General features: G+C 42.3%; 1 protein-coding gene across 1 annotated transcript in view; it reads left to right on the plus strand.

Annotated features, from left to right (window-relative positions):
- LOC147631402 (uncharacterized) overlaps positions 1 to 17162 on the plus strand; it is a 166436-nt gene that overhangs the window by 90855 nt on the left and 58419 nt on the right. Inside the window, exons 8-9 of the mRNA XM_086809182.1 lie at positions 5182 to 5257; positions 5441 to 5607. Coding sequence (XP_086665308.1) covers positions 5182 to 5257; positions 5441 to 5607 — 243 coding nt within the window. The remainder of the gene's footprint in view (positions 1 to 5181; positions 5258 to 5440; positions 5608 to 17162) is intronic.

Consider the following 17162-nt stretch of genomic DNA (forward strand, 5'->3'; position numbering starts at 1 on the left):
GCTAGGAGTATTTGCTTTATTATCTTTGAAGAGAATGAATGAAGGACTGACTTGGGATTATAAATAAGCCAAACGCAAGACCTTTGAAAGACCAAGAGGTGGACTGAATTGTACACGGCTATAGAAGCACAGATGATGACTGATCTCAATGCCTATGCACTCTTCCAATGGAATGTAAGAAGGCTGTAAATGTGAGGTTGAGAGAAGAGGCTCACTGGGACTGCTCTAGGCTGTGTTATGTACTATGAATGAATGAATGATGCGTTTTACCTTCACCGAGGTGTCTGTAGCAAAACGATGATGTGAAGGACTGTTGAATTCTGTTTGTGTGCTGAAAACTCAAGGTACTGAAGTACGCCTATGTGCTCAAGCATTAAATGCTCCTAGGGCTGAGGGACTGAATCGCTTGCTTGAATGATAATGAGTGATATGATGGAATGCTAGCTATGCTATTTATATGCACTTGGTTGTTGGTCGGCTAGCTTTGAAGCTGGCCGACTGTTACACGATGGTAAAATAATGGTAAAATGCTGAAATATTATGGAAAAAACGCCATAATAAATGCTAATAAATATGATAAATTTATGCAATAAATCTGAATGGTATTCTGGGTCTTCTGCAATGGTCTATGTGGTGTATGTGCATATGGTGTGAATGCTATGCAATATGCAACCATGATCTGATGCAAACCCTAAGACCTCTATTGACTCTATATACATGAATGATTCTCTCCAAGTGGATTAAGGGACTTGACTGAGTGATTGACACTCTACGGCTGAGAAATGACCTACGTAGCTCGTGCCTACAATATCCTTGGCTTGAGGATTACAATGGGGTTACGATGTATGACAATTTCATATCCTAAAAGGGTCCTACGGCTGTACGATGTTGCACTGATGATGAGCCATCTTGTCGCCATGCACTACAGTGCAGAGTGCATGTGACATTCCCTCTTGCTTAGCTTGGTGACATGTTCATGGCTTCCAAGTAGTCTGCCAATAACTGGGGATACTCTTGAAAGAACTCTTCGTCTAGCCAAACTGCTTCGTGGGTACCTCGATCTCGGAACTTCGTATAGAACTCATGGCGTCTTCGATCGGAACCATGCTTCCAATGATGAAGAAGGATCTGCTCAGGCTTAATGACTTTTGATTCGTCTACCACGTTTGGCTGTTGTTCATCTAAAACATCAAACGTTTCGGGTCCAACATATGGTTTTAGCCAAGAAACATGGAAAACATCATGCATCGTTCAACTATTAGGCAACTTCAACTTCAACTTCATGGAGACATCACGTAACTTCTTCACTATAGGAAAAGGTCCAAAACCACAGAAAGAAAGCTTGGGATGACGTTTGCCCGCTTGTTTCAATCTCTGTTTCGTGATGCGCAAATAGACCCAATCTCCTTCCTTGAAGTGGACATCTCGTCTACTGTCTGCTATAAAGGCGGGCTACGTCCTCAGTTGTGGCCGTATGCTTGCATGAGATGAGCATGCAGAACTTACTGAAGCGATCCACAATGGTAAAACACTGAGTGTTACAAGATCTGATGGATGCTGGTAGGGGTCCTACAAAGTCCATAGAAATGTCAATGAAAGGTCCGTCGGGGATAGGCAAAGGTTGAAGTAACCCAGCCTTTTTCGTATGTGGAATCTTAACTTTTTGACAAATCTTACAGGCTTGAGCATGTGAATAAACATCACGCCTCATTTTTGGCCAATAAAAGGACTGTTCCAATTTCTCGAGGGTATTGTTGATACCTCTATGGCCTCCAACTAAGGAGTCATGGGTATCATGGAGAAGAGCTGCTCACTTTTCCCGAATGACACAAAGACGGTTCTCGTAGAACAACCAACCGTTCTACACTGAGTAATGGCCAGGCTCAAAATTGAGGGCCAAAGTATACTGGGTACCAAACTTTGCGGAGTCCACATATTGATCTTTCATGCTATCCGAGTCTTTTCCAATGATTTCGAGAACGGTAGACTCCTGCATGGTCTGAATTTTGACTAAGAGCATTTGCAAATTGGGTTATGCTTACCAAGGATGTACTCGATCATTCCTCCAAATTTTTGGAAGATCTGACTCCATTGTTGATCACTCCACTGGGCAAATAGTTGTTTCTCGTACCGGTACGAACATGGTCGTACGATACGATACCGTACGGTACGATAATGCCCGTTTATGACCGTTGGAGCTGCCCATTTATGACCGTTTTTTTGCGGCGTTCTATGGCTGTTTTTGTGGCTATTTTCTGGCCGTTTTTGCTTGCCTTGTGACATGTGTTAGGCCAAGTCTTTGGCACTTGGCACTTGCCTATGCCATGGGCCATGGGCCATGGCCTATACTTATAAAATGCCCACCCCCTAAGCTTTCCTCAAGGCTCTCATTGCTCAAGTCTCAACTATCAAGCCCCCCCCTCTCTCTCTCTCTCTCTCTCTCTCAACTCTCAAGCCACTCTCTCCCCTGTCTCTCAAGCCTCTCTCCCTCTCAAGCCTACACTTCAGCGCGCTGCGGACCTCCGAGCCAGACGGAGACCGAGAGCACCAGGCTACCAGACTCCCAGACTACATCAGAGGGAGATCACAGAGATACGGGCTCGACATCAGTACCATATCCAGGAGCGGCTAGCTCACTTACACTCACACCCGGAGATCATGCTCCGAGGTATTTTTGCCTCGCCATCGCCTATGTATCACATATTACACCCCCATTATGGTACTGGTTGGAGCTAGACAGATCTGCATTGCATTCTTGTATACCCTGCGCATATAGGTTGCATACTGAGCCTCTAGCAATAGTGCTCCATCCATCACACTCCCCCACTAGCTCAGTACTTTCATAGTTTATTTCATGTTCATTTTGTCCAGGGATTTACTTCATCTAGCGTACTACAATAGAAATTGAGTCTCATTTTACGGATCCATCAGTCCAGCCTAACCCCATCCAGTCCCATGGGTTAGCCAACCGCCCAACCACTGTAGTGATGGGATCCAATTTAGAATTTGGTTAGGTTTTGTCCCGAGTACCAGGGAAAAGAGTTCCCATGTCCCCTAGCCGGATTTTCAAGCAAATTTAACTCCTGTCACACCACTTACACACCCAATATGAAATTGCCTTTTTCCTAGATTCAACTGTATTTAAATCAGTCATTTAATGAAACCATAGTGTTACTGGTCATAAACTTCCAAGTATCCGGTTGAATCTTAATTTCCAATCATTCCTTCATCGGAGTATCTATGGCATCATTGGCAACTAGAATGCTCGCCACCTGTTTACTCAGGGGCCTTTTCGATAGTTCCTAGCTCATAGTACGCGGGTCACTGATAAAAATCAAGATGGAATCCTCGTTGAAGATCAGCAAGATCAACCAACAGATCCATATAAGAGAGCTATGGACTCATCAGTTGAGGACCAGCAAGGTCAATCAACCAGATCCATACTCGGTTTCAGAAAACAACTCTTACTCCTTGTTCCAATATCTTCCACGATGCACGTGTGGGTATCTTCGGCGACCCAGAGCCCGAGCACCGTATGGTCAGCACCCTCTAGGATCCTTCGCAGGTCACCTAGCGCTTCACTCATAGGCTGCTTCCTTGGTCCCTCATCCACCATACCGGAAGCTCACCATTTAAATCGAACCGAGGCTGGTCAAGACCTCGGCCGATCTTGCTACTACGCGAGACGTCCTCCGTTGACTCTCCGTCAGCTGTTGCAACTTTATCATGTAGGTCTCCACGACCACATTCTCAAGATAGTCAAAATGCTTCCCCAGCATTCTTCTATAGACGCCTGGTGTCCGGTTGCAAACCCAACACGCAGATCATTTGACACGCAGATCATTTGACATCATTCCAGAGGGAGACTGAGAGTATGGATTGGCACTGCTTCATGTGCAGGACAATGCACACTTGTCCTCGGACGCGTAGAGTGGAACCTTGGCTGACTCGTCTAGATTGGGCTCATATTTTTTTTTCTGGACATCCAGAAGACATTGACAGTTATACAGTGATTTGTCTCATACATAGGTTGAGTTCGGCCTCTAGTAGACGTTAATATAGCTTTTTTTCTCTCTCTCCGAAGCCGTGTTCCAGTCAGTGACATTTTCGCAGAGGATATGGGAGCTCCCCGGACAGAGATACCCACACCTAGCACTTATCTCTTCCAGGCAGTTAGCAACAAACGGCGATAAACGATGTTGGTATGCCCAGATGTGTACCTGACTGAGATTACATCCCAGTTGATTACAGCCTGGACTGCCCCGAGGAACACACACACTCTTTCACCCCTTTGTGGAGTGAGGGGGAGGGGTGGCCAGAATAAAACCTGCATCCGGCAGGAGAAAGCATGCTGCCTTAACCACCCGGTTATTGTCCCCACCCCCATGTCATGTTACACTGGTGGGCGTCTACAGGCGGGCGCCTATGAACGGTGAAAAATTGGTAACTATGGGAGGATCTTGGGCCTAAGGCTAGTTGAAAATAAAAAGCAGGCTGTATACTATTTGTGGGATACTACACACCACGACCTTGGGACAGATTCCTAATTTTTCCTTCTTAGCACATCATTAAGCAGTAGACTCAGTTTGGGAGCTTGACACCTCCACAGACGAGGGCACTCAGACATAGCATGTATATACTTCCTCCCTCCATTTGGTTTTTATTCACAGTACAATCTGTTGGATTTCCCTTGTGGAATATTTAGAGTACCGATTCAGTGAGCCTCACAATTGCTCTCCAGGTCAATCTGTTGGATTGCCCTTGTGGAATATTTAGAGTACCGATTCAGTGAGCCTCACAATTGCTCTCCAGGTGACAAGTTATGGTCCTATCTCGATATGAGAAATAAGCAGTGAGATCATACTATACCACCAATGTCCTATGTGGCCCCAAACACAATGCTCGATGGTTTGTGATGGTGCAGTGCATCTAGGGAAATTGGGGGCTGCACCTGTCCCTGATGTCCACTGGTTGAAAGGCAGCCCACCATGTGTTATTAGCCAGAAGAAGAGTGTGACTTCCTGACTCCTAGCAGAACTCCACAGCCTCCCTAGGAAAAAATCTTAGTTGTCCTTGCCTTCTGTATATGTATATTTAAAAAAGTGTCTTTTTGCATAGTATATTATAAATTAAAAACCTAAAACGTTTACATTTTAAGCCACAAGAAGCAATTTGATGCAGGGTGGAGTTTTTGTACTTGACATACTGGCCGTTCCACCGGCATTTAGGTCAGCCAAGGGTTGGACTTTTGAGCACGGTCTGTATTCCTCTCACAATCAGGCCATCAGCAATGGCCAATTTATGTTTCTTTTGAGTTCAATTTTTTTAATTAAAATGCAACTTGTTTATACCTAAACTATCAATGATTATATGATTGTGTATGCATCAGTTTCTCAAACTACAGTTGAAGTCATTGCTGTTACACTGATTGTGTATGCAGTTACATTGATGACGAGTTCTTTAGTACGCCTTGGATATCCGTTTACTAGTGATGGTTCTGGGGTAGCACCCGGATCTGTTGCGCCATCTCCAATTGGCCTGGAGTTTCCCGTACCTGCAATAGTAATTGTCTCGGAAAGTCTTCCCGAGATAGGATGGTGGGATGAGGTGGGCATATTCTTGTACTGTCTAAAGATCTCTCGCTTTTTATGCTTTACTTCACTGCAGGTCATCTTTCCCATTAAAAAGTCTTCAACTTTAATGAAAACTTTCATAGGCTTATACAATAATTGACTTCTTCAAAGTTTACAAAACTTTAGGGCTACAAGTACTTAATGATGCTGAAATTCTGTGTGTACATACATACATACTTTTTGTAATACGTTATATTACTAGTGGGAAAGATCCAAGTGGAGGAGAAAACCCACAATCAAAATACAGAAAACATGTGGTAAGTTACAAGCCCAACTGTCCAACTTTGGGACAGGTAACATTCAAAAGTAATCAAAGAACACTCGTAGTTGGTGCTAGGGAAGATCTCCAAGGTCAAAAGTATCCCGAAAAGATAAAAAAGGGACCTCCTGAAGAAAGCAAAGGAGGGAATATCTTCTGCGGCAAAGATCAACTGATTTTATGCATGATAAATGGACCATAGGGCTTAAAATCTAGTCCATGCAATGAAAATATCAAAATTTGGTAAACTGAGGGCAATGTTGCCAAATAGTCAAAAAAATTTGCGAAAAGATCTGCCCACAAATCTCACATGAAGGTGTCCTAACACAAGAATGGGGGCAAGACCATAGAACAGATAATCTCGCCAGAACAGATGGTCAGACATCTTGGATATCCTCTGGGGAAGAATGTCTCTTTGAAGCGAGAACGATAGTCAGTGTTGGACAAGCTGAATTTCAAACTTCAATATTGGAAATCATCTACTTGGCTTGCATGTCAAATTGAGAATAGTGCAATCCTCTTGTTCCCTGGTCTTCAACATATTTGGATAGTTTCATGTCTGCAGCATTAGGATGTTTGTGGCGTACTAAGCTAGACAGGAAACCGCCGGCGAAAAAAGCCCTGGACTTTAATGTTATCAAGTCTTGTTGCAGCAATGAAAACTCCAACCATTGAGCATTGGATGATTACTCATGCTAAGGTTATATTTGGATGCTTAGAGGGACGCATGCCTGGATGCCTGTTTTTCACAACATGATTCAAGATTGATAGACTTTGATGGCTCAAATGAAATGGCTTGGTTGATTGCGTGATCAAGGCAATGCCCTTCGCATACGTTTGATAGGTTTGCCAATCTGGGAAATCTCTAAGAACTCATCCATCTTTTCTTCTTGAAACCCAAGGGGACAAAATCTCTAATAAAGGTAGTTCTTCATGCCCTCCCATCTCAGCTGGTCATGATTAAGATGGTTGGATTCAAGATAATTTCTCCAACTACTTCTGGCCACACCATTAATATTTAGCTTGGCAAGTGCCATCTTACTCCTACATTGTACCCTGCGATATCAAAATACTCGTCCATAGATTCTGTCTATCTTAACACTACCTCTTCGAGGTTGTTGCCTTCGCCTCAGAATGGACTTGACTATCTCTAGCCCACCATCCATGCACATGACTCTCTCTCTCTCTCTCTCTCTCTCTCTCTCTCTCTCTCTCTCTCTCTCGATGATTTCTGCACACACAGGGGTCTTACTGTGAACCTTGGGAAAACCAAGGTTATGGTCTTTCATACATCAAGACAGGGCAGGAGTCAGCTGACATTCACTCTCGCAGGATGCCAGGTGGAGGTGGTGACATCATACGTGTACCTAGGGGTTACCTTCTCTGCAAGCAGCCACACGCTTCACCATGGGTTCAGCAGCCAGAGCTAGATTGACACGGGGATATGCAGCATTGGCTATGCTAGAGAGACAGTGCCACCAGGCGCATTTTCAGGAGCCCCGGACGAAGGGGTGGCTATTTGACACATTAGTCACACCGGCATTGATGTATGGAGCAGCGGTATGGGCGCCAGGCCTTGCTACCCATTGGTGGACACAGATAGAGAGACCACAGGCCCTCATGATGGCACGCATGATACGCAGCAAACCGTCAGTACCTCATGACATTATCCGAGCAGAGTATGATGGTAGAGGCCATATTTCAGACTATATGCCTGCTAGACAGATTCAGAGAAATGCCACAAGACAGATTGTCATACAGAGCTTTTGAGGCATCTAGACAGCTGGCTGAGGCAGGAGACAGAGGATCATGGTATGCACAGGTCACACATTGGTTCTCACAGCATGGCCTAGACATGGATCATCTACGACCATTCCAGTATGACAGGGATGCACCACATATACGTCTCTCTCATAGTGAGAGGAATAGAGTATTGAGACAGGATCTATGGCAGCTCTATACACGAGAGACATGGATATCGCCTACACAGCCTCTTCCACCGAAGATGCTATACTACAGAGATCACTTCATGAGTATCACGATGATGGATTTATAGAGAGGCCTAGATACATGGAGGGCTTTTTACCACATGGCTCTCGAGTGGCTATCGGTCAGCTCAGAGTTTCATCACACCGATTGGAGATTGAGACTGGCAGAGCAGCACGGATCCCCCAAGAGGAGAGGGTATGCAGATTGTGCAGAGAGGAGGTGGAGAGTGAGGAGCATTATGTATGCAGATGCAGAGCATATACAGCCATCAGAGAGAGATATCCCATTTTATTCAGAGAGCCACATTCCCTACGCCAGATCTTTGAGGCAGCAGACCAGCGCATACTGGGGAGATACATTCTAGACATACAGCGCCACAGAGAGACATTATTACAGGCTCAGACAGCTCCAGAAGAGGGGGGGGCGACAGACACAGATTACTACATTTTTTCAGAGATCCATCCCCCTCCCAGCCCCTACACGGCAGGGAATTACTCTCCAGAGAGCAGAGACACTTAGAGCCCGCAGGAGACAGAGGACACCTGGCTTTCGGACACCACGCCTATACCAGAGAGAGATGACAGAGATCAGAGCTCAGTTTCACAGAGAGGGTGCGGAGCGATTGGCTCGCTTCAGAGCACACCCAGGCATGTTCTTCAGGGAGCTGTGGACACCCCCTTCACTGATGTACACCATGTTATACCCCAGTATAGTACAGGATGGAGCTAGCTAGGTTGCATATCATGATTGTATACACCATGCATATAGCTTTGCATTCTCCTAGTAGTAGAGCTCCATCCCCGTGCACACCCAGATTCAGCTTTTTTGTTCAGTACTTTTTCATTTTGTTGGGATGACAGAGGATACCCCATACAGGTACTCTGATTTGTCTCATAGGCCGAGTTCGGTCTTTTGGAAGACGTTAATAAAATCTTTCTTTCTTTCTTTCTTTCTTTCTACATATAGACACAGGTGTTACTACATATAGACAGTCACGCATCATCTTCCAATGCCTCATTCGGCGGAAGAAGAGATCATTCTTAGCTCGGCTGGAGAGAGACATGTATGAGTTGTTTTTGAGTCAGGATTCTGGGAAGGCCTGGAGATTGCTTAGAGAGCACCCCCCACCTCCGGCCATTACCTCTCCAGATACATGGGGCGAGTATGCAGCCTCCCTCTACACGGTACCAGAGCAGCCACCACTACCGAACCCTTCGGAGCCTTGTCCACCCATTTCTACCTTCTTCACAGCAGAGATGGTGAGGAGGGCCATCAACAGATTGCATACAAGGAGGGCACAGGATCATGAGGGCATTGTAGCCGAGAATTTCATACATGCTAGAGATATGATTGCAGATTTGCTAGCTCTCATGTTTAATAGAGCCATGTGTGAGGGGTTTCTTGGGACTTGGAGTACTTCCATGATTGTGCCGGTACTCAAGTCTGGAGATCCGAGCCTGCCGACTAACTACCGCACCATTATGATTGGTCACTCGCTGGCCAAGCTATATGCCTCTATTCTTGAGCAGGAGTTGAGCAGATGGGCAGAGAGACAAGGGGTCCGAGCTCAGGAACAAGCCGGTTTCAGGTGGAGATTCTCTACTTTGGATCATATCTTTACCCTTAGGGCTATCATTGAGGAGGGCAGAGCACATGGGAGGAGGATCTACGGTGGCTTTGTGGATTTCCGCAAGGCCTTCGACACAGTGCCCAGAGCTAGACTGATGCACAAGCTACAAGACTTGGGGGTTCCATGTGAGCTCATTTGGGGTATTATGGCACTTTATGAGATAGTAGTTGGGCAGGTGCCGACTTCAGAGGGTCTCTCCCAGCCAATACACTCCACTATAGGGGTGAAAGAGGGCTGCCCGCTCCCGACTCTATTTGGACTATACATTGATGAGATCTCTGATTATATTGGGACACGAGGGGACAGAGGAGCCCAGTTGGCTGGCACTTGGATACCTCTGCTCTTATATTGATAGCCTTTTTTTCGGCTATCCACATTACCACAAGGAGCTACCTCGGCCAAGGAAAATCACATAAACTCTTTGTCATAAATACCTTCTCACTATAAATAGGCGTGTGTGCGTTAGGGACTTTACCCATATCTTCTATATATTTTTTATATTATTCAAAAAAAAAAGTTTTTGCTAGCTACTCATCAAAAATAAATAAAATTATTACGGCCCATTTTGTGTAAATATTTCATTTTATATAAGGGCCTAAATATGGGGGTCTCTATTTTCTCTAGTTATGTAAATACTTCATTAGGTGTGTGTATTACAAAACCTAAATATATTTTTATTTATTTATTACTATTATTATTATTCTTCATAATACTTTTGGACCATCATTGTACATATGCTTCAACTTCACCATGCATAAGTAAATCCTATGCCCTCACATTTCTACCCATACCATGTAGAAAGCCTACTATCCAAATCACTTTTTTCCTTAGACTATTTCATCTTTTATTCTCTCATCTACCCTAAAATAATGAGGGTCTCCCTCCTTTTTGACTTCCATAGTTTAGTATTTTTGTATATATTTTTTACTATTAAATATTTTATATATTTTCATTAAATACTTTTTCATATATCAATTATTTTTGTATATTTTATTCACAATTAGATCTCTTTGTTTATTTTATTTTCCTATCATAATAACCATATTGTCATGATATGTTGACTAGTTAAATACTAGCTTGTTTTTTCTTATTATGTAAATCCTTTATAAAATGGAAAAAATCTCCTCCATGCAAGTGTCCACATACACTTGAGTCTCTAAGGTCAGGGTATGATGTATTGGGGGGCTCACTCTTGGAGCTATCAAGAAATTCCACCAATGGGGACCCACACAAAGATTTTAAAAATTCAAAAAATACATGATTCTGCTGAATTTTTTGCGCCCGCCTCCACTCCGAATTTGAACTGGTCATCAAAAGACAAAAGTTAGCTCGGGAGCTCAGGAATATGCTCAATTTTTTTGAGAATTTTTGGAGCTAATGGCGGTGAGATATGAATTTTTTATTGGACCCCAGTCTGCCCACTTTTTGGCAAGGTACACCTAGTCTCTTCTCACCTCCCTTACACATTCATCACCTACACACTTACTCATTCCTTTCTCACTCCATCAAACCTGCAAACTTCATGTCCTCTCTCATCCTCTCCACCTTTGCCCTCTCCTTCCATCTCCATTTGCTCTCATATCTACTCTACACCCATACTTCATCTCCATTTCTTTCCCTACTACTCCCATATTACTAAATTATTTTTCCAATCTCAAAAAATACATAAAAATTCAGCATGAATGTATCATATTAACCTCTGCAAATATGGGGTTTCCATCTATGTTCTTCACCTCAATCAACTTTTGTGGCGTCAAATGCAAGAAGGAGATCGGCGGTTAACTTAAAGATCTACACATGGGAGAATCCAAGCTTCTTCGAGCTTTCAACCACACAAAGGATATTTCCAAATCTTTACTCCTCTCACTCAACCTCTCAGCCCTTCTCACCCATTTTGTACATTGTATTACTAACCTTTTATAGTGATTACTAACTACTAACCACTAACATTTGTAAATAAGCACCCACTCTACTACTTTTGGAGTAGGCATTACTACAAGTTATTTGCTCAAACCTCTACATCACACTCTCCTCTCATCTTCAATAATTCTCTCACCTTGAGCCCACATCCATGTGACTCAAGAGATAAGAAGAGGCCCACTCTCATTTCAAAATAAAAAATCCATAATCTATGATTTTCCATAATAAGATTGATTAGGCTTAATCCTAATTGGGGCTTCTCAAACCTATAAATAGAGCCCCCTCCATTCCTTGTAAAGAAGAGGGAGATTACACACATTGTACACCACTCCTAACTCTAGTGTGTAAGGAGATAGTGAAGCTTGAAGCTTAAAGCTAGTTATGTCATTGTGAGGGCTTGAGTGATGCCATACTCCCTATCATAATTGTATCTTGCCTTTGTACATCAATAAGATTAGTAGTTTGGGTGCAATTGTGTACAAAATCTTGGACTCCTACATCTCCAAAGTTTATTTAGCGAAGCGGTCCGATTTTTGATTTAAGGTAAATTTGATCCTTGTATTTTGTGGTGTGATTTTATGCTTGGAGGCTTGAGGGCTTGTTTTTGATTTGTTTCCTTTCAATTCATGGTAAGAGGGTTGTATGGTGAGAGGGCTCCCGTAACCTTAAGACCAAGTGCATAGCGACAACAAAATCAAGCTTATATTGTCTCTCTAAGTTCTTCTCCAAGTTTGGTGTGCATCTATTTGTATTACGCTAGTCTCCTCCACACATAATACCATATGTTATGAGTGTTTGTTGAGAGTGTGTATGTCTTTTGATTGATGTATATGGTTAGCTTGTATTGATTGGCTACAAGGAAAGATCTTTGGTGTCCTAGTTCACACACATAACTAGGTGGTGCCCCTTTTCTTGTTGGGTGTGTGGTTTTGGGATTCTTATGTTTGTGTTGCGTTGTGCCCCAAACCCATTGAGCAACACGGGAGCCTTGAGGAGTGCTTAGAGGCCGCTCTTCTTGTTGCCCGCCTCGAACTGCCTCAATTTTGGTGCCCCCACTGAGGAACGAGCAGTTTTTGAATGGTTATTTAAGGTACATCGATCTCTTTAACACATAAATTTCCTTGTGCGCTTGTTGGCTATAATATTTTATGAAGGAAAGTGGTACTTTGTGTGATCTTTCATGAACAATCCACCTCCTCCTAATCCTCTTGGGATTCAATTCAACCAGTTTCATTGGGTGCACTCCATTAGAGTGAATGTTTGCATTGATAGAAAAATTTTCTACCAACAACGCATGGTTCTTCTTTTTGGTCTAGAAAGACTAAGTGAGATTTTAGCATCACCTAATCCTGTCATACTTCCCATTGTAGATTACACCATTTCCTTTGATGTGCATATTTTCATCTTGTTTTAGCTTAGTTTTATGAATCAAGAAGACTTATACCGTAGGCCAATCTCTTGTGCTAGGCAAGAAATACACATAGTTGTTGGTAGTAAGTTACAATTTCAGCGTGTCATTCGTCGTATGTTTGGACCTAGGCAAGTAGCAGCCATTAATGCCTCAGTTAATCCATTTATTTTGCCTTTGATTCGTTATGACATAAGCTTTGACGTCTACATTTTCATTCTACTTTGAAAAAGAAAAAAAAAGAAAAAAAAGAGAGAGAGAGAAAGAGAGTGAAGGAAGACCTTTGTGCAATCATATTTGTGCTTCCTTCTTCTCAAGCATGGATACCACTAGGCAAATGAGTGGCTATCCCTTATTCTTTGGAGAGCCTGGTGAGGATGCCGAGTTATTCTTATCAAACTTTAGAATGGCACTCCACATAAAGAGAGTGGTAGGAGACCAAGAATGCTTAGACATGTTTGAGTTGGTTTCACCCCTTGCAAAAATTGACTCAACAAGTAGAGTTTGCATGGTCTAATGAGCTTGAGGAGTACTTTTGTAACATTAAAGTCATTTTGTCAGAGCTACCAACACTCATGCCTCCTTGTTGGGAGTACACTTTCTTTGTTAGCTCTAGTGTTGGAAAGGAAACAGTGGGTGCAGTTTTGTTACAGCAAGATCCCCACAGTACTAGGATGCGGCCCATCTACTTTGTTAGTAGGGTCATGAATGTCTTGGAGAAAGGCTACACGGAAGCGGAACTCATGATGCTTGCTCTCATCTTTGCGGTGAGAAAATTTAGATCCTACTTGTTACCAAAACCTTTTGTAATTCTCACTACAGAAAATTTGTTTCCTTGGGTGTCTTCTCAAATGACTATCAGTGCTAGAATCACAAAGCGGGTTATGGAATTGCAAGAATTCCAATACTCTTTCAAGGTAGAAGATAGTGTGCGTGCACAATTGGCAGGGATTCTCACTTATAGAGTGCATGAAAAGGAGATTAAGGTGCCTGAAGTAAAGACCCTACCATTGCCACCACCCAAAACTATACCTAATGCATTCACCTTGTTCTTTGATGGAGCTTTTAGAAAAGCCACAGGTAAAGTAGGGGGAGGTCTGGTGCTGCTCAACCCAAATGGAGAGGTGGTTATGAAGGAGAAGGTCAACTTGCCAAGTTCTACTAGCAACAATGAAGCAGAGTACGACATACTACTTCATGGTTTGAAGGTGTGCATCAATCAAGGGATACAACGTCTCCTTGTAAAAGGGGATGCGCTTCTTATTGTAAGGCAAATTTTAGGCATTTGGGCATGCAAGAATGAAAGATTAAGGCAAAAGGTTCATGCTATCCGTAGGTTGTTTAATCAATTTGAGGAGGTGCAATTGTATCATATCCCTAGGAAACAAAATGAGGATGCTGATCTACTTGCACAACAAGCTGTTGCATGTGTTAAGAAGGAAATGCAAGTAGTAGTCTTGGCTGCAGCGGCTATTAAGCAACCACGGTACCAAGGAATGGAGGCACTGGCTCCCATAGTGAGCTACATCTTGGAAGGTGAATTCCCACAAGACTTCACAAAAGCACAAAAGAGGAGGCTCATGAAGAGGGCAAGTTCTTTCTTGTTCTTAGAAGGTGCCCTCTACCAAAAAGGAAAAGATCAAGTGTGCAGAAGAGTACCAACAACCAAGGAGATTCCAGCCATTTTAGAGGGTTTGCATGAAGAAGCATGTGGTGGCCATTTTGCTCAAGAACTAACTGTGAAAAAGATTTTGCTTGCTGGGTATGTTTGGCCAAGCTTACATGTGGATGTCCAACATTGGTGTAGGAACTGTCATAACTGCCAAGTCAATGGTAATAAGAGGTTGCTACATGGTCCACGCCAATTAGTCATTGCAAGTGGTCCATTTGAAAAATGGGGCATTGATGCTATGGGTCCACTACCTAGAACTAGAAATGGAAAATTGTACATCTTAGTGGCCATAGACTACATGACTAGGTAGGTGGAGGCTCAAAGTGTGGCAAGGGTGAATGAAAAGACTGTAAGCAGATTTGTTTACACTCATATATGTTGCAGATTTGGCACACCCGTGGAGATTGTTTCTGACAATGGTCCAGGTTTTAGAAAAGGTTTGCTCACCGAAGTTTGTGAAGAGCTTTATATTTCACATCATCATAGCACACCCTACTATCCCCAATCAAATGGGTTAGTAGAGAAGGCTAATGGTGTCATTGCAGGAATCATAAGGAAGATGGTGGAGAATAAGACGAAGCTTTGGGATGAGTTCCTTGATGGAGCACTATGGGCATACCAGACTACCTACCGAGAAGCAACGGGGTTTACGCCCTTTAACTTGGTTTATGGTCAAGAAGCATTGCAGCCTATTGAGCTCAACATTCCAACAATGCGGCTACATGGAAAAGGTGGACTAGGAGATCAAGATGCATGGGTAGATTAACTTCTCACTTTAGTTGAGCTAGAGTGGAAAAGAGAAGCTGCATACGAGTGTTATAGAAGAAAAGCCATGCAAGCAGCAAAGAAGTTCAATGCAACTTTGAAAGACAAGGGCATCAAAGAAGGAGATCTTGTGCTAAGGTATGACAATCGACTTGATAATCGGTTTGATGCCAAGTTTGAAACTAGATGGCAGGGACCATACATTGTCAAGAAGGTTTTCAACTCTAGCTATTATCAGCTTATGGATTTGGATGGCAAAGAACATTCTAAGAAGGTTAATGGCTACAGACTCAAGCCATACTTGAGTCGCATTCTACCGACAGACTTACAGAAGCAACCACAAAAAGGAGATAAAAGGGCATGTAAGTTATGTGGTTTGAGTGATGGATGTGGTGCAAAACACCAGGAACAGAAGAATGATGGACAAGAGAACCACATTACACCACTTGCTTTAGAAGGCCTACTAGATGATGGTACATGAATATACCATCATCTAGGGGGAGGGCTAAATGATAGCCTTTTTTTCGGCTATCCACATTACCACAAGGAGCTACCTTCTCACTATAAATAGGCGTGTGTGCGTTAGGGACTTTACCCATATCTTCTATATATTTTTTATATTATTCAAAAAAAAAGTTTTTGCTAGCTACTCATTAAAAATAAATAAAATTATTACGGCCCATTTTGTGTAAATATTTCATTTTATATAAGGGCCTAAATATGGGGGTCTCTATTTTCTCTAGTTATGTAAATACTTCATTAGGTGTGTGTATTACAAAACCTAAATATATTTTTATTTATTTATTACTATTATTATTATTCTTCATAATACTTTTGGACCATCATTGTACATATGCTTCAACTTCACCATGCATAAGTAAATCCTATGCCCTCACATTTCTACCCATACCATGTAGAAAGCCTACTATCCAAATCACTTTTTCCCTTAGACTATTTCATCTTTTATTCTCTCATCTACCCTAAAATAATGAGGGTCTCCCTCCTTTTTGACTTCCATAGTTTAGTATTTTTGTATATATTTTTTACTATTAAATATTTTATATATTTTCATTAAATACTTTTTCATATATCAATTATTTTTGTATATTTTATTCACAATTAGGTCTCTTTGTTTATTTTATTTTCCTATCATAATAACCATATTGTCATGATATGTTGACTAGTTAAATACTAGCTTGTTTTTTCTTATTATGTAAATCCTTTATAAAATGGAAAAAATCTCCTCCATGCAAGTGTGCACATACACTTGAGTCTCTAAGGTCAGGGTATGATGTATTGGGGGGCTCACTCTTGGAGCTATCAAGAAATTCCACCAATGGGGACCCACACAAAGATTTTAAAAATTCAAAAAATACATGATTCTGCTGAATTTTTTGCGCCCGCCTCCACTCCGAATTTGAACTGGTCATCAAAAGACAAAAGTTAGCTCGGGAGCTCAGGAATATGCTCAATTTTTTTGAGAATTTTTGGAGCTAATGGCGGTGAGATATGAATTTTTTATTGGACTCCAGTCTGCCCACTTTTTGGCAAGGTACACCTAGTCTCTTCTCACCTCCCTTACACATTCATCACCTACACACTTACTCATTCCTTTCTCACTCCATCAAACCTGCAAACTTCATGTCCTCTCTCATCCTCTCCACCTTTGCCCTCTCCTTCCATCTCCATTTGCTCTCATATCTACTCTACACCCATACTTCATCTCCATTTCTTTCCCTACTACTCCCATATTACTAAATTATTTTTCCAATCTCAAAAAATACATAAAAATTCAGCATGAATGTATCATATTAACCTCTGCAAATATGGGGTTTCCATCTATGTTCTTCACCTCAATCAACTTTTGTGGCGTCAAATGCAAGAAG

Source organism: Cibotium barometz, chromosome 15 (genome assembly GCF_041138505.1).
Source record: "Cibotium barometz isolate CiBa-2024 chromosome 15, ASM4113850v1, whole genome shotgun sequence".
NCBI classification, from domain to species: domain Eukaryota; kingdom Viridiplantae; phylum Streptophyta; class Polypodiopsida; order Cyatheales; family Cibotiaceae; genus Cibotium; species Cibotium barometz.